Here is a 21,494-nt window from a genome sequence, read left to right as displayed (position 1 = left end):
GCTTATTAAAATATTGTGAATAGCAAATAGACAGTGCCTTGCAAAAGTATTCCCCACCCTTCATTTTATTCACATTTTTTATGCTGCTGCCTTAAACTACTTAAATTACTTATAATTATTATTATTAAATGAATAAACCTTAAATTATTATTTATAACATTAATCTACACTCCATGCACAAAAAAATGATTTTTGATAGCTTGGCAAATGTGTATATAGAACAATCTGTACATTGCAAAAGTATTCATACCCTTAACTCGGAAAATTGTTTAAGCACCTTTACAGACATATTTTTGACAAGCTTTACACATTTCCTGCCATTCTTCTCCTCAGATCCTCTCAAACTCTGTCTGGATGTATGGAGATCATTAGTAGACAGACATTTTTAGCTTTCTACAGTGATGTTCAGTTGGGTTCAAGCCCAAGCACTAGCTGGGCCACTCAAGGATACAGACAGAGTTGTCCATAAGCCATGCTTGCATTGTTTAAGCTGTGTGCTAAGGATCATTGTCATGTTAAAGAATGTATCTTCTGGCCTGTCCGTGGCTCTGAATGTTCTGGGCTAGGTTTTTATGATCATTCTCTCTGTATTTTGTGCCGTTGAGCTTTTCTTCTACTCTGACAAAATGCCCCAGTCACTGAAGCTGAAAACCCCACATCATGATGCTGTTTCCACCACACTTTACTGTTGAGACGGTATTGTGCAGGTTTTGAGCAGTGCTTGGTTTCCTCCAGACATGATGCATGAAACTGAGATTCATCAGACCAAAAAATCTTGTTTCTGACAGTTTGAAAGATTTGTTGAAGTACGTTTTTGCATATTTCAAGTTTCTATGTGTCTTCACTGAGCAATGGCTTGAGTCTGATTGGTAAAGCCCAGATTGGTGGAGTCTTGCAGTGATGTTTGTCCTTCTCTAAATTACTCCCATCTCCATATATGATCATGGAGCTCAACCAGAGTGATCATCAGCTTCTTGGTCACCGCTCTAAGATCCTTCTCCATCGAGAAGACTCAGTCTGGACAGAAGCTCAGCTCAGCTCAAGTAAGAAATCGTGTGGTTCCAAACCGCTTTCATTAAGGATTAATGGAGGCTACATGCTTCTGTGAACCTTCAATACAGCAGATTTTTTTCAGAAGTCTTCCCCAGATCTGTGTCTTGATACAATCCTGTATCAGCTGGCCGTTCTTTTGACCTCATGTCTTGGTTTTTACTTTGATATGCATTTTCAGCTATCAACTGTTGCACCTTTTATTGAGAGGTGTGTGTCGCTCAAAATCATACTTATTCAATTCAATTGGCCACATGTTAATTTCACTCGAAGTGTAGAGCTACATTTCCCAGAAAAGGGTATGAATACTAATGCAATGTGCTTAATTCAGGTCTAATTGTAGTGCATCTCAGGGAAATTATCAATTTTAACTCTTTCCCCGCCAGCCTTTTTTAAAAAAACGTTGCCATCCTACGCCAGCATTTTTTTACATTTTCAACCAACTTCAATGGCTCACAGTAAACTTTCTCTAAAGAACATATGGACAACAATATGTCAAATGAAAGAACAGAGTCTATCTTCATTTGTTCGTTTTTTATCACTCCGTAGATGTGTGTAGGTTTCTTCAAAAAAACACATTTGAATACTAGTGAGCCAGCATTCCAAGCCAGCGTCTCAGCCGGACTTCCAGCCGATGTATCAGACTTATAAAATGTGGACTTGGCCAACAGGGTCCTACAGGATTTTTTCTCTTATCTTATTTGTGTGTTTTAGTGATCACTGTCTAGATACTATTCGAAGGTCAGACACACTCCGACAATTTAAATCTAGATTAAAGAAACATCTTTTCAGACAAGAATTCACTTAACGCAAAATATGCTAAATAAACCACCAGGAGACTGCATTTATTAGATATTATTTACGAGAATAATCTTTCATAAACACCATGCGCTGTGCTGTGTTTTACCTTTTTAGTGTTTTTCAGTTTTCTCCTTTAAAGCTGCTTTGGAGCAATGCACATTGTGAAAAGCTCTATATAAATAACATTTTATTTAATTAGATAGTGATGCTGCATTGTTACATACATTACTACTGGAAAGAGAAAATGTTTAAGCATACTGCACTGTAGAATAAGGTCAGTCCTCATTCTTTCCTAGATTTTTTTGAGCAAAAGTAAAAGTAAAAGACACAATGCATTGTGCAAGTCAAGTCAGTTTTATTTATTCAATAAACAGTGCACTTTAACGTTTCAAAGTAGCTTAAAAAACATCTCTTAACACCCCCAAAGAGGAAGCCAAAGCCAACAGTAGCAAATATTAAAAAGCAATACAATTGTTATATAGATTTAAAAGGAAGCAAACTGCAAAACCAGACTAATAAGAAGCTCTTCCTCTTTTGAACGTTCTATGGGAATTCAAGTTAATTATTTTATTCGTACCCTCAAAAAAAAAACGTATTCAACTGCTCATTCAGATGTCAATACATAAAACACTAATGGAGCAAGAATTCTAATCTAAAAATATATTCAGATGACAATGCAGTTTTAATAAACCTGTTTGCAGTTTCAAAATGTAACGGTTGATCTTTATACAGTGTGGTTGGAGATCTAAAGGAATGTGAACCTCCAGGTTTGAGCACCCCTGGTCTCGATTTTTCTCTTTGTGTTTTTGAATACAAAAGTGACGGATGGACCAGTGTGACATCTAGAAATTCCTGCCCACAATATAGGCTGGTCTGTATTTGCAAAAGGTATGTAGCATCTTGTTAGCTTTATTGAAAACATTTTTACTTTCTCTTTTACTTTTGTTAATTTATGCTCTTGTTTAGTACGTCCTTTTTGCAAAAAGTTTTCTGGATCATATACAGCCACAGTGGATTTACTTGTAAGTAAATGACACACTGGTGATTTAAATTTAGTTTTAAATAAAAAGAGAAACTGGTCTCATTCCTGGATTCTGATCATTTAGTGTGATATAAGCCTGCCAGATCAAGATCACTGCATGACGCTGATATTTATCACTTGTAAAGGAGTATAAATTGTGACAGAGGCTGCAGATAGGCTTTACTACAAGATCTGATCCAAGGTAATGACATTTGTTTTTTGTGTTTCCTTTTTTAAGTGATGTGTTACACCACTATAACTGTGTTAGTAAATGTAAGTAAATCAGAGATCATTTTCTAGACAGTTTACATGTAATCTTTTTCTTAGAAATCTCCCTGGCTTACATGTTTAGTTTAAGGTTTAGTTTAGTAAAACATATTTCTGCTAGAATGTCTTCCGTCTGCTAGATTAAGGTTTGCATTGATAGTAGTACCAACAGTAGCAGGGCTATTTGTTCTCTTGACCACATTCTGCACTCGCAAATGCCGTAATGTTTAAGTAAACCAAAAGTCTTGACTAGCTGGTTCAGATGTGTCTGTTTAAAGGTTGGAACTAAACTCTGCAGACTTTCAACCTTATTCAATAAAATGCTTGATTCAGCATCAACTATTTTTTACTATGAGACTCAAAATGGTTCAATCATAAAAAGGATGCCTTTAATAAGTGTAATCAGTTGAGTTAAACCTCAAAGAGACTGAATTTACTGAATAAAGCATGTTGTGCTAGATTGCAGAGAAAACTTGGCACTGGTCACACAATTGGTGGATATTATTTGCAGGTTTAAGACATTATTACACATTTTTGAATGTTTTGTAATGGTTGTTTGATTCTGAAGGTGTAAGAAACGTATCTTATTTTCTATTTTTTTTACAGTTATTGTGAACAGTCATGATTTCACTGGTTGCAGTGGCTGTAATTCTTCTCTGGGGTGCCGACTTTAAACCCCCCAAGGCTGTTGCATTCAAAATCTTTCCCTCTGATGCCTCCCTGAATCATCAAGAAATCACAGAGACCGCCATCATCACCAAGGTGGCAGCAGTGTGCCGTGACATGGCCACTGCCCAGGGAAAAGACTTTACACTTCCTGTAAGATAATTATTGTATGAGAATGAAACAATAAGCCAAATGTAAAACCCTGCTACGGAGAGTCACGGTCCTGTACAGAGTTTAGTTACAATCCAACACACTGTGTAAATTAAAGCATGCTTCTGATCTTGATTCACTGGTTCAGTTGCATTTGATTATGGTTGGAGCTAAACTCTTCAAAAAGGTGGAGCCTTAGAATGCTGTTTTTCAAAAAAATTAAACTCCATTTATGACAAGTGTTTAACCAAGAACGTTCATTTTAGAGGTTGTTTTCTGCCTTTTGTAAGCATATGTAAATCATAGTGATCATTGTGTAAATTATCCGTTTCATTTTGATTTTGTAAGATTCATATTGATCACACTTAGTAGCAATCCACATTTTTCTCGGACATGTTGAATTATTGATTTTAACATAATTGTATACTTCTCATACAAAGAGAAACAAAGCTAAACGGTTTTGAACAAAGGACAGTCTACATTACATTACTGTGAACATGAGTTTAACACTAAATGCAACACAAGTACCATTTTTAATGAATTTCTCTTTCATTCATTGAAAACCTGGTATTTTAGGTGCAAATTATCTGTTTGAAGTTCTGGTAATTAGAACTTTTTTCACTTTCTTCACTTCCAGGCCAACAGCAAACTAACTGTTGCTACTGTCCAAAAAGCTTGCTCAAGCTCAAATTCTGCCCTCTTAAAAGCAACAAATTTTAAGTTGGCTATAGTTCAAATTTCCCTCAACAACATAGCTGTGGATAGAAAACAATTCAGTAATGCACATCATTTTGATAATGAGGCTTTCAGGGAGGGACGGGACCTCATCACTCAGGGCATAGCCAAAGTTAAAATCAATCTGAAAGAGGGAGATTACATGGCTGCCCGAATAAACTTGGGGACTGTCACCCATTCTTTACAGGTATGTTATTACTAAAAATCATATGTAATCAATATTGTTGTACAAAGTTCCATTTAAAACAAAATTTTGTGTATTACCGTGTGTATGGAATAATCTCTTTCTTTTGCGGGACGACCTTATGGACCATCTGGTTTATCCTGAGTTTATATATATATCATTCTCTGCTGAAAATGTATATATTTTCTTTATTTTTGTTCACCACAAAACAAATAAATGCATATAACAATATTTAATGTAACATTATATTTTACGCTTTTTATTTTTTCTGTTTTTAATAAATGGTAGTTATGCATATTATAATCACATAAATGTATTCTACATTTTGTGTAAACTGCATATTGCAGGACTAACCACCAACACAAAAAATATTTTAATAATAGAGCACTGATTGTTAGAATTAGAACATATTCTAACAAGAATATATCATGATATTTTTATGAGAATGGATATCATTCGTATACCAAAATTAAATTGATAATAATTGATTGTAGGATACTAAGATTACTTTAGCAAATGTATTTATTTTTGTCCCCAGGATTTCTATAGCCACAGTAACTGGGTGGAACTGGGATACGCTGGACCCTATAGCGACTTGATCAAACCGGACATTCCTCTCGCAAAAACAGCAGGTAAAGTAGTTTCTGTGTATTTCACTTATCATACAATTATTTCCTGTGTTGCATTAACATAACACCTGTCACTTTAACACCTATTCAGATGGAATTTAGTTGATACTTTGGATATCTGAAATGTTTAGTGTTGAGTCAATTTGGAAAAGGGTTGTTTGTAAAAATTCACTGAGATGGTTGTGTCTACAATCTTTGTTTTGGCTTCATCAGCTACTGATAAAAATAGTTGTGTTAGACGTTGTGCAGTGCAGACCGATCGACAAGATTTTGTGCTTGTAGTTGAATTCCATGGATTATATGATACATACAGCGTTAGTTCATTTATAACCCACTGTTTAAGTTTTGTCGCTTTTTGACCCACCCAACCATGGTTTGAAATTAATAAATTGTTTTAGAATGTTTGTACAATACATTTCCATATCAGCGCTCAGAGACACAGGGTAGATGACAAATATACCGTTATGTGTCATGAATCTCTCTTTGAGACATGGCGTGAGAACCCAATTGCAGGCAGACACAGACGGTATTGATGGAACAAGGATTTATTAAACATAAACACTGACAAAACAAGCAAAACAAAAACCCACGATGGGGTAAAACAATACAGGGAAATATAAACTTAACAATTAACACTGACTAACTAAGACTACAAAACAAACACTGGGAACAAACGCTAAACTGACACTTACTAAGACACGTGGAAATAGGGAACAGGAACAATGACTTGGGACAGCAAACCTCAAACAGGACAGCAAACCTCAAACAGGACAGCAAACCTCAAACAGGAACAGCAAACCTCAAACAGGAACAGCAAACCTCAAACAGGAACAGCAAACCTCAAACAGGAACAGCAAACCTCAAACAGGAACAGCAAACCTCAAACAGGAACAGCAAACCTCAAACAGGAACAGCAAACCTCAAACAGGAACAGCAAACCTCAAACAGGAACAGCAAACCTCAAACAGGAACAGCAAACCTCAAACAGGAACAGCAAACCTCAAACAGGAACAGCAAACCTCAAACAGGAACAGCAAACCTCAAACAGGAACAGCAAACCTCAAACAGGAACAGCAAACCTCAAACAGGAACAGCAAACCTCAAACAGGAACAGCAAACCTCAAACAGGAACAGCAAACCTCAAACAGGAACAGCAAACCTCAAACAGGAACAGCAAACCTCAAACAGGAACAGCAAACCTCAAACAGGAACAGCAAACCTCAAACAGGAACAGCAAACATCAAACAGGAACAGCAAACATCAAACAGGAACAGCAAACATCAAACAGGAACAGCAAACAGCAAACAGCAAACATCAAACATCAAACATCAAACATCAAACATCAAACATCAAACATCAAACACCAAACATCAAACATCAAACATCAAACATCAAACATCAAACATCAAACATCAAACATCAAACATCAAACATCAAACATCAAACAGGAACAGCAAACATCAAACAGGAACAGCAAGTATCAAACAATGCACGAGCAACGAGACAAAGAAACATGAGGACTCTTTATAGGCAAGGTAATTAACAGAAACTAGGAAACAGGAGGGTAGGAATGATCACGCGACTCGGGGAGAGTATGGAAGACCGTCATTGTCAAAAACATCTCTCCCCACACAAAACCATCAGGCAATGCCATGGCTCCACTTGAGACAAGAATAAAACATGACATGATAGTGGAACCATGACAGTTATGTGTAACAGCAAATACATTGAAAACAAACTGTAATATTAATAATATAAAAAAATATATATTCTTTTTTTTTTACTGTGTCATAGCATAGTACACATGAATGGTGTATTTGTCAACTACTCATATTCTTTACTACAGAGCTTGAAATAACTTTAATTCCTTAAGCCTGCATACGGCAGCAAGTATTTTGGTTTAAACAACATCTGCTTATCACACTAAATATGAAACAGCAACTTAGACTGTTGATTCGGAAGGAGAGGTTCTGAATAATTTCCTCATTTAAAACAAATCCCATCTGAATAGGGTTAAAATAGCCATTACATTTTCCACTTTAAATTTTGATAACTTGCCCACACTTACGAAATGTTTGTCTTTCTATAGACTCCAAAACAGCAACATGCAAAAGCTGTGTCAACGACGATTGCACTGATAACATTCTGCCAGAGATCCAGAAGAACAAGATATTAACTTCTGGATATTTCAGCCTTGTATTCCCCAAAAAACCTGCAGGTAGGGAAGCATTACCATTGGAACTATTAAGTTGTTTGACATTCAAACCATTTATTGACCTTGTCTTGTGTAAATGAACAATACGTGTTTTTAATACAAATATCTTTCAGGCAAATGTAGCCATGGTGGGTTTGATGCGACCAGCTTGAAAGACCCCACTGGAGGTATTAATAAGGATGATGTCGACTCTGATCACGGCTTCCTTCACCCACGTGCTGCATACATGGCCATCGACGCTACCATGGAACTTCTAGAAGACATACGGCAGGCCGTGAACCAAACAGCCTTTCTTCGGTATGCTACAGTTTATTGCTTTATGAAAGCAAAAAGTACCATTAAAGCAGCCTGTGTTCATGTGCTATATTATTATGTTTTTTAAACTCACTAAATATCTCTGTTATAACTTTAAGATCTCCTTCCCTGTTCATTCTGACCTAAGTTTCTTCTTCTGCCTCTGCCCTCTTATATCCCCTTCAGACTTCTGGGTCTCACTCAGATATCAGCGCTGGTCTTTGTGATTGACACAACAGGCAGTATGTCTGACGAAATTGCAGAAGTCAAGAAAGTGTCCATCAATATTATAGACAGCAGAACAGGAACAGCAGTGGAACCTACAGAATACATGCTAATTACATTTAATGATGCAGGTAGGCATATTGTGGTTAAAAGCTTAATCTTAGTTTTCTAATAATATAAGTCTCACATCCTCAGAAACCCTAGCTGGCAGAAACCGGGTTTGTCTGAAGTGGTTTTGCTCACTAAGTTTTGGCAGTCTCTCTTTCAGTTGTTCTTTATATGATGCATAAATCTGGCTAAGATATGTAGACGTACAGCTCTGTATAGTGACATGTTTATCATATTTATCATATATTTACAGATGTTGGACTGACAAGGACAGGGGATATTGACAATTTCAAACAGCAAATCAATTCTCTTTCATCATCTGGTGGAGGAGACTTCCCTGAAATGTGTTTGTCAGGGCTGCTGGTGTGTGTCTGCACCGTACATTTATTATGTTCATTTTATTATATGAAATCGGCACTCTCCTAAACTAAGGACGAAACATTAGTTTAAACATATGATCATCTTATGAATATTTTGTTTTGGGAGAAAACCTGGTGCATACAGCAACCTGGTGGCGCTTTGATGTTAATAATAGAGCACGACTGTAAAATATTAAAAGGTGTTTTCTGCATTATTATTTATTTTTCTCCAGGTGGCATTAACAAGAGCTCCCCCATCATCAGACATTTTTGTTTTCACTGATGCTTCAGCAAAGGACTCCGCATTAAAAAGCGCGGTTGAAGCCATGATAGAAAGCACTGCATCTACAGTGAGTTCCTGCATAAGATTTATTTTCTTTATGTTACAGCATGTAAAATGGTGTTTCTTTTATATACCTGTCCGTCTTTTTCTCATACCCTATCTAGGTCACATTCCTGTTGACAAGCTCCGTCTCATCGCGTAGGAAAAGGGAGGTCTCCGACTCTCAGAGTTCTTCATCAAGGCCCATGTCTCAGTCAGAAATACAGTTGTACAAAGACCTGACTCAAGTCTCTGGTGGACAAACTTTAGAAGTCACAAAAACAACGCTGTCTGAGGCCTCTACAGCCATTACAGATACATTTGCCTCTGGTCTGGTATGTTTTCACAATCTTGCTATATTAAAAGTATTTCAAGCATTACCATTGTATGTAAATATGAGACATGTATTTTATGGCCATTTGCATTATGTTATCAATCTTATATTCTAAGGGCTGCGTATCCCGATAACGTTGTCTCTAAGCGCGCTACAAAGACTCTAAAGGTCCACCTTTACTACTAGACCTTTTCTAAGCATGTTTCCCAAGCTATACCTTAGGGGTTCCCAAACTTTTCACCCCCAAAATAACAGTGCCAGTGACTTGAGAACCCCACTATTTTGATATTGCAATTAAACTTATTAATTCATGAAAAGAAAAAAGAAAGGAAGTGAATGTGTGCTTATCTCTATTTTCTTTTTGTAAAAGGTGTGCCATTAGATAGCACAGCTTTGATTACACCCGTGTTTGGGAACCCCTAATTTTATTTAATAATAATATATGTTGCTAGAGTGCTTTTTATTTACTCAATGAAAGCAAAGACACAGAATATAATAAAAAGTTATAGCAGGAAAAACACATTTTGTGTTTGTCTTGACAAAGTAAGACCAACAAAATCCAAAAACTGCTGAATTTGCTGCCATGGCAGGTTAACTTTTCTATAATTATAATTGTAGGATAAATTGAAGCAAGTTTTTCACGGATTAAATGTACGAAAATGCTCCACGGACAGCACCTTTCTGATTTAGCTTTACCGCTACTGTTTGAAAGTATGACTTACAGAAGGTAGGCATTTCTTAACTAAGAACGTTTCGGGAAACACATATTAACGATAAGGTACAGCTTAAGGTATACCTTAAGAACGGGTAAGCGATAAGAAGGTTTCGGGAAACACAGACCAGTATATTGCTGATTATATTGTAGATGTTTTGCAATAGATTGTTTTGTTTGGGAAACGTAAGTTATAAGTGGTCCCTGTTTTTTCTTGAAGGTCACAGTTCTTCAAGTGGCCAGGAGTGCAGGGAGTGCAGGAAACTTTTCTTTCCCATTAGATACATCTCTGTCCAGTGTGACGGTATATATCACTGGTTCTTCTCTTGTTTTTACCCTCTACAGCCCCACAGGTATGACCAGCATGTAACTCCCAGAACTCTCCTAACTTCAAGGTAGCTCTTTGGGCTACCTGTTGAAGACCTCTATGCTATGATGGTTTATAATAGGATATACTCAAATGTCCTTTGATTTTTATTCCTGTCAGGTGTGTCTCAGTCAGATTCAGTGACAGATGGCTCTCTAGGTATTATCCAGACTGTGGGGAATCTAAAGAAAATCAAACTCAAGTCTAACAGCCAGACAGGGGAATGGAGCATCGATATTAACTCAACAAGTTCCTACACTCTGAGAGTCATTGGTATAAAGTTGAATATTTTCTATCCTGTATCTTTTAACTTGTCTGTTTGATAAAAAGTAATTGAAATAAACATTCCTTAATCCGGAATATTGTTAAATCGTTCAGGTCAGAGTTCTGTGAACATCCTCTCGTACTTTGTGGAGATAAGTCAGGAAGGTCATTCAGACTCATGGGGACAAATTTTCACTCGCCCTTCTATTGGTACAATACCGTTGTATTCATAAAAAAATGAAGTATACAAAATGTGTAGTATAGTTTTCGAATGCCTTTGCACCATTTTTAAACCACTCTGATTTGTTGATCAGGTCAGAACGCCACCTTGTTTCTCTCTGTGACTGGGGGTGAATCGGTCACAGTGACTGATGTGCTTCTAGTTGATGCTTCAGAATCTAATTTTGTCAAAGGATCCGTCAAATCAGTAGGCGGGACAGACTACCTAGTTAGTCTTAACAGAATCCCTGAGGGGACATTTGGGCTTCGGCTTAAAGGGCTGTTGAATAACTCATCTAACCGATTCCAGAGGCAGTCATCTAATCATCGTAAAGGATCTAGAATAACTGTTAAGGTAATGTTAAAAACATTGACAGAGGGTCATTACACAAACAACTGCATTGTTCAAAGCGGTTAAAGGCACAATGTGTACGATTTTGACATTTCAAGTTTCAAAAATCAGTATCACTGTGTTATATATTTTGTTAACTTGTATCTCTTTCTCGAAAGGCCCCAATACAGAACACTACAACGCCTGGAGTTCCTTTCAGTTTCAACTTTACAGTGTCTACTAATGCCACAGCAGGTAACTACACTATCCGAGCCAGGACTAGCAACGGCTTCAGCGTGTCTGTCCCCAGCTCCCTGAATGTGGAGTCAGGGAGAAGTGCTCAGGGAACCGCAACCCTGACCGTGCCCTCCATCACAAAGTCTGGGACTGATGTCACCCTCACCATTGAGGCAGAAGCTCCAGGGTCCACTGATCTAAATTATGCCACACTGCGACTCACTGTCTCAGCTGCAAGAGGAAGGTTTAGTGGCTTGTACTCCTTCTCCATGTGTCTGTCTCTCTTTGGATTATTTCTGTCTCTTTTTATGTGATGAGTAGTATCAAAATGCTGAAAATGTGTTCTGTACATTATTCTAGATCTGTTGTAGGTTGTAGGATAGTAGCAGCCTGGAAATACTATCATACTGCAGCAGAAACTCTTATATATTACTCATTTATATATAAGCATTCTTTAATACAAATATGTGTGTTTTTGCTTTTCGAATCTCAACAATGCCTTTGATAATGCTTATGCTGTATAATAATTAAATACACATTCAGATTTTAGTAAGTATGCTGTGAAATAAAAGTATTAAAAGTTCCCTCCTTTGAGTCACATTATTTATTATTATTAATTATTCCAAAAATATGCATTCCTTTAACCTCAAGTTGACAGAGAATGAACTGCAACCATCTCAAGATAGCAATATGGACATTTACTAGTCGTGAATCTTGATGACCACTGCTAATGCCTTCACATTTCATCTTTATCATCGTCAAAACATTAAGAACGCTTCCTCAGCATCTGCAACCAATTCATTGTAATTAAGTGTCCTTAATCTTAGAGTTTGATCAAAACACTTTATGAGTCTTAAGCAACAGTTTGACAGTTTTGGAGGTTTGTTGTGCCGACATTCCATATATTTTTCAAGTAAATAAATGCCCTTATCAAAAAGAGGTTTATTCAAGTGTGCTATAAGTATACTTCTTTCAAACTTAAAATAGGAAAGCATACTTTCAGTCTATTTCTTATGTACTTCTTAGGAATATACTTAAATTTACTCTTAAGTGTACTTGATTTTACTGAGTGAAAAGTTTAGGTATATTTGGCCAATACTTGTACCTAATATTTTCACTTCTAAGCATACTTGGTTTGTACTTGTGCATTTTCTTTTTGTGCATTTAGCTTTTTCTGGACAAAGATTCGGTGTATATCTCATACTACACTGCACTGTTTGTCGTAGACCCATTTATGAGGTATAAAACTTAGCGGCTTATTGAGGAAGTGTAGTATGACTTTTTTAAGTGATCGTGCATGGCGGTGAAGCTTTCGAGCCATGCCCCAGGAATTATTTTTAAGTTTTGCCAGCAAGTCAAGTTTATTTTCTTTTAAAACTGTTTTACATACTTCAGAATCTTCATCGTTACTTGTTTCCCCCCACACTTATAACATCTTGGTTACGTCTGTAACCTCAGTTCCCTGATGGAGGGAACGAGATGTTGTGTCGAGAACGACAGATGGGGTTCGCCCTTGAGGACCAATCAACTCTGACTACTATAGAAAATGCCAATGAAATTTGGCGAATGAAAATTAATTTACCTTTTGTTCTGAAGAGCCTGAGAGCCTCTCACGACTGCAGCAGAATATGATACGTTTTGTGGCATAAAAGACACAACGTCTCGTTCCCTCCATCAGGGAACTGAGGTTACAGACGTAACCAAGACGTTCCCTTTCTGTCGGTCTCTCGACGTTGTGTCGAGAACGACTGATGGGGTTGCCCATGGAAAACGGCACAACGCTGAATCGCATCACAATCTCTAGCGAAGCAACGGTAACAGGCCTGGGCGTGTCATCTCGAAGCTTTCGCAAAACTGTAACCTTCCAGTGTGGTGGTCAGGGGGTTCCAGAGCGGAGCGGAGACGAGGCGGATTCTGCCCCCTCGCGCCCCTTAGGAACCTGGTGACCAGGTCGTGCTGCCCTAGAAACTTTCCATCAACTGAGTCGTGATGAGTGGCGATATCGACTACATACAGGTGTGCCTGCTGCCGGTGTGCCACGCAGGATGCGCCTCTTGTGAAGGGGCATGTTCAGGGTTCGCAGATCTAAAATGGGGCGCAACCCACGGTCTTTTTTGGGAACGATGAAGTACGGGATGTAAAACCCGCTGAACATCTTGTTCTTGAGGGACATGAGGGATGGACTTGATTGCCTTTTTCGCCAGAAGGGTGGAGACCTCTGCCCGAAGTACAGAAGCGTCCCTGCCTCTGAGAGAGGGAGAGATGATGCCCTGAAACTTTGGAGGGTTTCTGGCGAACTGGATCGAGTAGCCAAGACGGACCGTCCGCATTAGCCACCGAGACAGTGTGGGCAGCTTTTCTCAAGCTCCCAGGGACTGTGACAGGGGGACCGAGGGGACGGTCTGCTTCAACATTCCCACGGAAGGAAGGTTGACTCCGCCTTATTTCCTGCCTGGTAGGACAGCTCGGTTTGAGAGTGGTGACAGCTGTCGTGTGTACGACCCTACGCCTTGCCAGGACGTGAGGTCGGGTTGGCGGGTTGCCGGGCACAGTCCAGTGGTGTTTGCGATCAGCTGGAAGGGACACCCAGGGGAAACAGAAACTCTCTTCGTGAGTAAGTGGGCGCCAGGCCCTGATGGGGCCCTGGGCTGCTGGGAAGCAGACGTCGCACGAGAACTTGGAGGCCTCTGGGGGGCCGAGTCGCGGCGCGGTAGGATATGGCTTATAGCCTCCGTCTGCTCCTTCACCGCAGAGAACTGCTGTGCGAAGCTCTCGACGGTATCACCAAACAGCCCACCCTGCGAGATGGGTGCATCAAGAAAGCGGACTTTTTGGATGTCACTCATCTTCGCAAGGTTGAGCCTGAGGTGTCTCTCCTGGACCACTAGTGTGGACATCATCCGACCCAGGGCCCGTGCCGTCACCTTGGTTGCCCGTAGAGTGAGGTCAGTGACGGCACGGAGATCCTGCATTATACCTGGGTCGGCCTTACCCTCGTGGATCTCTCTCAATGCCTTGGCCTGGTGGACCTGCAGGATGGCCATGGAGTGGAGAGAGGAGGCAGCCTGGCCCGCAGCACTGTAAGCCTTCGCCACCAGAGATGCCGAAGTCTTACAGGCTTTGGACGGAAGGCGAGGTCGATTCCTCTAGGTGGCAGCCGTCTGCGGGCACAGGTGCACCACAACCGCACGCTCCACCTGAGGGATTTCGACATAGCCCTTGGCTGCCCCACCATCAAGGGAACAGACGCAATTTCTTTAAGACTGCAAGGGAAGCTCAGCTTCCCCTATAATTGTCAAAAAATGAATGGTCAAATATATGTACTATTATGTTAACATTTTATTAACTAAAAATGCGTTAAACACGTTCATCTCGAACGAAAACAATTTCGTTCAGAATCAGCTACTTAGGTCGGCTGACAAGATTTCCTTCTCATTCATTCCCATAGCGTACAGTGCATTACTCTGTTGAAGCCCAGCGTCCATTGACTTCAATGGGGCTGCTTTAAACAGTTTTTTTCAGTGCTTAGAAACAAGACGGTCATTGGATAATGCTGCGATTATGTCCCGCCCACGGACGCTAAGCGTCTCTGGGATGAATGGAGGAGTGGGCTGGCCCGGATTCCGAGCGTCTGCGTGATGATTGGAGGGTCTGTCATCTATTTTTAATCCACTTTTATGTCCTAAAACGCTCTTTTTTGGGGATCGACAGCTTATAAAAACGTATTTCTTGTTAGCTTGTTTGCTATACACATTGTCACATATCAGCTTTTAGATATATTTTTTTTGTTATAAATCATAAATGACAAGGAGGCGGCAGCTTCTCGCAATGCAAAGAGACGGTTGGTGTGGGCGTGGGCGTGGTCTTCAGATTTTGACGCGTATCACTCTGTGTCTCCATTTCCAACTCAGTCCCATCGCGGACTTTGCATGTGTAGTCGAAAGACAAAATGCTGCAACCTTCATCGTATATTTCACACAATTTCACACCACATTCATTCCCACATAACAATTTTGTGTTGGCCCAGCTCCGGCCCACACCAATACTTTTCCCTCGGCCCACATACAACATTGAATGACGGCCCTAGGGTGGCCCAGATCCAAATTACAGACCATGACCAGATATGGGCCGCAACTGGTCCGAGCCTCCGCCAATTAATAAGCCATAACTGGCCCTGAACTGGCCCAGAGTAGGTTTTAATACTGGGTGCCGTATCGTAGCCAGAAGTAAACCAGATCAATGCCGGCTTTTAAAAAGAGACCCCCAAATTTAGCCATAGTACAGCCTATGATTGCCAAAATCATTTGAAAAAATAACTTCCAATACCTGAATTGTTTTTCAATAAACATTTTTTATTTACAAATAAAAATAAAGTGAACACATTGTGTTGAACATATTTTTATGTAAAACGGAAACCTTTAGACTTTAAATGAACAGTACCTTAACACTTGAAAAAATGAAACTGAATACGGACTAAATGAAAACGTTATAAACCAAAGAAAGACAAAATTAAACTTTATAAACAACATAACACATAACTGCGTGTGTGCACATGAAAAGGAAATGAATGTATTGCTGTGTTCGCACGCATAAGCTATTGAGGCTCTAAATGAGAGGCACAGCTATTTATCATCTCCTTTCTCTTCAGCCGTTCTCTTCTTCCTCCATCCCAATCCGGAGCAAGCTGAAGCCATCTCTGGATATGACCGTTTTTTTTGTTAGGGAATTTTTCTCACCGCAGCTGAAAGACATACATAATTATTAAATATAGTTTTGGTAATTTAAAAAAAAAAATTCAGTTCATCGTTTAAAAAATGTTTAAGTGTGGAAACTATGGTGTAAATAAAATAACGGATAAAGCACATTAAGTAAATGCAATAAAAGGTGTAACAATTTTTTATTCATATTATTTAAATACTTTAAACAATCCCTAATGTACTTTTTTAGATAAAAATTAAAATGAACATAACCTATAAACAGCATTATTTAATCTTAAGAAATAATTAGAGGGATTAATCCGCCTGTAGTTGTTCCAAGCATGTATACATTTCTTTGTTCTGTTGAACAGAAAGAGAGATATTTTGGAATAATGTTAGCAACCAGCTGTTCTGAAGCACCATTGACTGACATAGTAGGAAAAATGTAAAATGTAATCAAAAGTTCCCCAGAACTGTTTGTTTTCCTACATTACTCAAAATATCTTCTTTTGTGTTCAACAGAACCAAAAAATGAAATGTTTTTCCTACTACGGTGCTTCAGAACTGATAGTTGTTAACATTATTCCAAAATATCTCTCTTTGTGTTCAACCGAATAAAGACATTTATACATGTTTGAAACAACTAGAGGGTGAGTAAATCAGACAGAACTTTCATTTTAAATGTCCATTACAATTTGTGACCCTGTCTGTGAAATCTAATTCTGAGAGAATGAGTATCAAAGTGTGATTTCAGTCATTCATTTCAATATGATTTAGATCTTTGACATGGCCATAGTCAGTCAATATTTAATGTATCAACATTATATTTTCACATAATGTTATGTACATTATGTTATGATTTTAGGTCCAAAACAACTTCAGCTGGGTTTTCAAAGGCAGGGTCACATGTTTTAGAAAAACAATTTAAAAGGATTAATGCAATTTATACACAATTAGTACAGAGCACAGTGCTCTTGATTATTGATGATATTAAGCAGAAGAGCTGCAAATAAGTTTTTTATTGAAAACTTATTAAAATCCATATAAAACCAAGCACACAATCTCATATTTATTAAAGATATTTTTTAGAGATATAAATATACACTTACAAGTGTCAAGAAAAAGTTGAGGATTTAGTGGTCCTTTTGGGTCATGGCCAATGTTCCTCCTCTGAAATGGGTCAGCAGCTTATCTGTAGCTGGACTGGAGGAGTTCGGTCTCGCTGATGGTGGATTGGAGGACTTCTGCCAAATTAATTCAAAAATTAGGTCAAATATTAAGTGAATAATCCCATGTCAAAGATGTATATCATAAAGATGGAAACAAATTTTAAAGCTCATATTATCTAAGAAGTAGATTTTCATTAACAGTTTAGCCATTCCAGAATATAATGTGTTTAAGGATCCCTAATTAGTGATGTCTAAAACAATAAAGGACATTAATGAGTGCCATTCACTTGTATATAACATGCAGACACTTGAGCAGTTACAAATTAAGAGATTTATACATTTATAATCAGATACATTTTGAAATTATTGTATGTGTTATTTCATGTGAATACATTTTTAAATGAATATGTATCATGATTATATTGTATAAATCCTGACAAACAAGTAATACATTTTTAAACTATATAGTAAAACAAAGGTTAAACGTTTTAAATCAATACATTTAGTTGTTCCAAATGCCCCTATGCAGGCTGATTATCTTAATATTTGTAAGCATAAATAATAGAAAAACATTGATCCTGTTGCATATTAAAATATCAGATGCAAAACCCTCTAAGAAATCCTCAGTCAACCTACGTTACTCAAATAATTTTGCTTCAAACCCCACTAAATAACACACTCTGGCTCTGAAAATACATGGAGGATTCAGATAAAATTACTCGTTTAAGAAAATTGTTCCAATTAACAACAACAGCACCGACCACACTTACCTAAAAACAGCCGTTGAAGAAGAGACGAGAAGAATCCTGGGCGGGAATATAGTTTTCGAATCCAAAGTATCCCGTGAACCTGACTCAAATCAACCAATCAGATGACGCGAGAAGCTGTCGTGATCATGTAAATCGCGCCAAAACAATTAACCAGCCAATGGATGAACTGATCCAGATGCAAACTGGTTGAAAACTTGGTGGGAGGAGTCGGAGTTCTGCGCACGCGCATAGACTGCACATTTGATTTAATTGCCAACCGCCACCGATTCGTCTGAGGTAAGCAATGTGTTTTGAGTTTACACAGTTCCTTATACTAAAATATAAAATAAGAACCAACTTGTTGTTCTTATACTGTTCTGGGTTTTGAAACGTTCTTGCATTATAATCTTGTAATTTATTGTCGTGATAGCACATGGTCTGTCTGATGTGGAAAATCTTGAAAGGCCACATGCAGCATCGATAAAGTGTAAAGCATAATTTAAGATAGGCGTTTGGCTATTTCAATGCTCGAGGTAGATGCGATGGTTTATTACAGCAAATAGCAAACAATTACTAAATCTTACTAAAACTTACAACAACACATGAGCTCATATATGTAAATAAAACGTTTATTTGTTAAAAAGCAGCAAAAAGTAAGTAATGAAATAAGAACAAAAAATAATTAGAACAGAGACAAATGATGTACACAGTATGTTATATCTAGATCTGAAAGTTATTTAAGCGTTCATTAGTTGAACTTTATATTCACTGTAATTAAATGTACAGACTGCTATAAACGGAGGCAGTCACTGTTGTGCTTAACATATGTCTTTTGAGTGTTGTTGAATTCTTATAATTTCTGACTGTGATTGAATGTAAAAAACATTATTGTTCTTATCTAATCTTTAATGGTTTCAGGTTGTGTCTGAACATCCCCTTTATCAGAGTGTTCTGGTGCACTTGCTTTGCATGCCGTGCTTTTCCTGTACCACTGTAGGTGAGGAAGATATTAAAAATCCTTCAAATGCTAATGTTGTTTGGCCAACAACCCTCTGACACGGTTGTGTGTTTCAAAAGTTTTTTTAGCACATGTGCTGTGTATAAATGTTCTAATCTGTTAACATGGCTGCTGAAAAACAATATGTGACTACAGGAACTATTGGAATTCAAATTATTAGAAGCTTATGTTAACAGATGTCCCAATGTGTGTACCGTGATGTCATCAACAACTAGTTGTTCAGTTTTGTTCCATACACACTGATTGGATATTTTATTCAGGTGGAATATTTTACAAAGAGAATTGTTGTGTTGTTGTACAATAAATTGAATATTATTGCCACATGAGTTTGTGAGTGAATGGATTTGTAATGGGTATGAATTGTTTGATTTTTCTTGCAGGTCTTTTTTTTTCTGTGAGACCCAGCTGAAGATATCAAGAGCTCAGATGTTGGCCTACAGTTCATTACACTGACTTTGATGTTCCCTGAAAGACTGACTACTACCATTTCATTAAGCTAAACCGAGAACCTGTGACAGTTTGTGGAGTTTGAATTTAAAGTCACACATGTCTATCAATAAATTGAATGTTTTGTCATGAGCTGCTGTTTTCTATTTGTCTTTCACAACATCACTTTTACCTTTTCAAAGTCTTGCAGTTTGTGTTTACATTGTGTTAGCATATTATTTTATTGGCTCAATGTTTGTTATACAAAGTAAATTTTTTTTTGCTATTAAACATATTTTTGTGGGCGTATTATTCATTGTTATGTGTATTTCACAAATATACTTATATATTTGCTATTTATATATTTGCTCCAAAATTAGATTTATTTTCAAGTGTTGGTTTATTTTGATTTAGGCAATAAAACTAAAAAGTACAATAAAATGTGAAAACATAATAAAAACTTTTTATTTAAATCGTTAACTCATTTTGAAATTATTTTGATTATGATATTTCACTTCACTGATACCTTATTAACCTATTCTGTAACTGATACCTTAAATATAGCTCAGCACACTGCTATACTGCAAGCTTGTTCCCTGCTGAAAAACAATAGAACCTAAAAAAAATCTTAAGGTTTCCATTAAAATACCATCATGAACCAATAGCCTTTTCTATTAAAACCACAATCTATGTAACCTACGAAAATAATTAGTTGTATGACAAAGCATTAAATAGACAAAAATATGTGCAAGTGTTTTTTAAGGCCAGGTTACTTTAAAAAAGAATCAGCCTGAAGTACTTTTAATAGACAGAGTGCTGCTTTACTTGATATTTCAACATTTTAGTAGAACAGGCTGAGCGGAGTTAACCAAATCTGCCTGTAACCTGTTGCCAAAATGTACAAGGTAAAACATGTTTAAATGTAACCGTGCAATAATTGTGAATTACACAATGTCAAATGTGGCCTACAATCGCTAGACTGATCTGGGCCACAGACCTAATATCAACAATTGGTCCAACACCTCCATCCACAATCGGCCCAATTATTGTTTGCCGTCATGGATCCAGTACCATCAATGCCGCACATGGCCCACACTCGGCTGACTTGTTGCATGCCAGTGCCAGCAGTGCGCCAGCAGTGCCATTCTGAGGCCACATTCGGGCCGAGTCTGTCTGCTATGTGGGTTGTTTCAGTTTAACAAAATTCCCACATTTCCTCCCGTTGCTGCTGATCTTTTAAAGAGGGGAAGCTCATTTTCTATATGAACTATATGAATTAATGAACAAACGATAACACAATGGCCCAAGGCCGTTTAAGCAGCCTAGCTCTGCTGGCCATTGAGAGGACACTGGTCAAGTCACTGGAAAAGACGCCTAGTTGGTACGACAGTGTTACGGAGCATTTTCCTGAAAAGGAACGTAGGGCAGAATTTACATATAAATGGAAAAATTTTATGATTTAGGCCGAAAATGAGCTTCCCCTCTTTAAAAGATCAACAGCCGCCACTGCAAGGGAAGTGAGAGAGCTGGAGCTGGTTTGACAGGAGCGACCCGTGATTGCCGCGCTCCAAGTCTTACACAGCTCCTCATGCACCTCCGGGAAAAATGGCACAGGGGGTAGGCACATCACAAACGCTGCTAACACAGGAGGGGTCTGGGCTTTAGCCAACGACGTCATGGCCAAGGTAGCAGACGAAATGGTGGCTGGTTCCCGGATGAAGACAGCCACCCGTGACTGCAACTTCTGAATGACCATCTGCCCGCAGTGCGGGCAAGATGTGTCAATGAAAGCTGCTTCAGCGTGCTGGACGCCCAGACACCTAATGCAGTGATTGTGTCCATCCCCGCGCTGTAGAGTGCTCAGTCCTGAAAAGGACTTTTTGGACAATTCTCTGACACCACTGGAACCGCCGAGACGCCCAGGGGAAGGTCACTGCAGGTAGGG

The 21,494-nt window shown here is 38.3% G+C and overlaps 1 protein-coding gene across 1 annotated transcript; it reads left to right on the top strand.

Annotated features, from left to right (window-relative positions):
• The first annotated feature begins 2,811 nt into the window (after window positions 1-2,811).
• On the top strand, window positions 2,812-11,969 carry vwa10.1 (von Willebrand factor A domain containing 10, tandem duplicate 1). Its single transcript, XM_056734308.1, has 16 exons — window positions 2,812-2,873; window positions 2,958-3,074; window positions 3,746-3,958; window positions 4,593-4,877; window positions 5,413-5,506; window positions 7,593-7,721; window positions 7,832-8,015; window positions 8,199-8,368; window positions 8,599-8,708; window positions 8,938-9,054; window positions 9,152-9,361; window positions 10,293-10,425; window positions 10,560-10,712; window positions 10,818-10,913; window positions 11,018-11,277; window positions 11,433-11,969. The coding sequence occupies exons 3-16, from the start codon at window positions 3,761-3,763 to the stop codon at window positions 11,802-11,804; spliced, it is 2,511 nt and encodes an 836-aa protein (XP_056590286.1). The 5' UTR covers window positions 2,812-2,873; window positions 2,958-3,074; window positions 3,746-3,760; the 3' UTR covers window positions 11,805-11,969.
• The last annotated feature ends 9,525 nt before the right edge of the window (window positions 11,970-21,494 follow it).

The sequence above is a fragment of the Triplophysa dalaica genome, chromosome 2 (assembly GCF_015846415.1).
Source record: "Triplophysa dalaica isolate WHDGS20190420 chromosome 2, ASM1584641v1, whole genome shotgun sequence".
NCBI lineage: Eukaryota > Metazoa > Chordata > Actinopteri > Cypriniformes > Nemacheilidae > Triplophysa > Triplophysa dalaica.
This window is presented reverse-complemented; position numbering and strand designations above follow the sequence as displayed.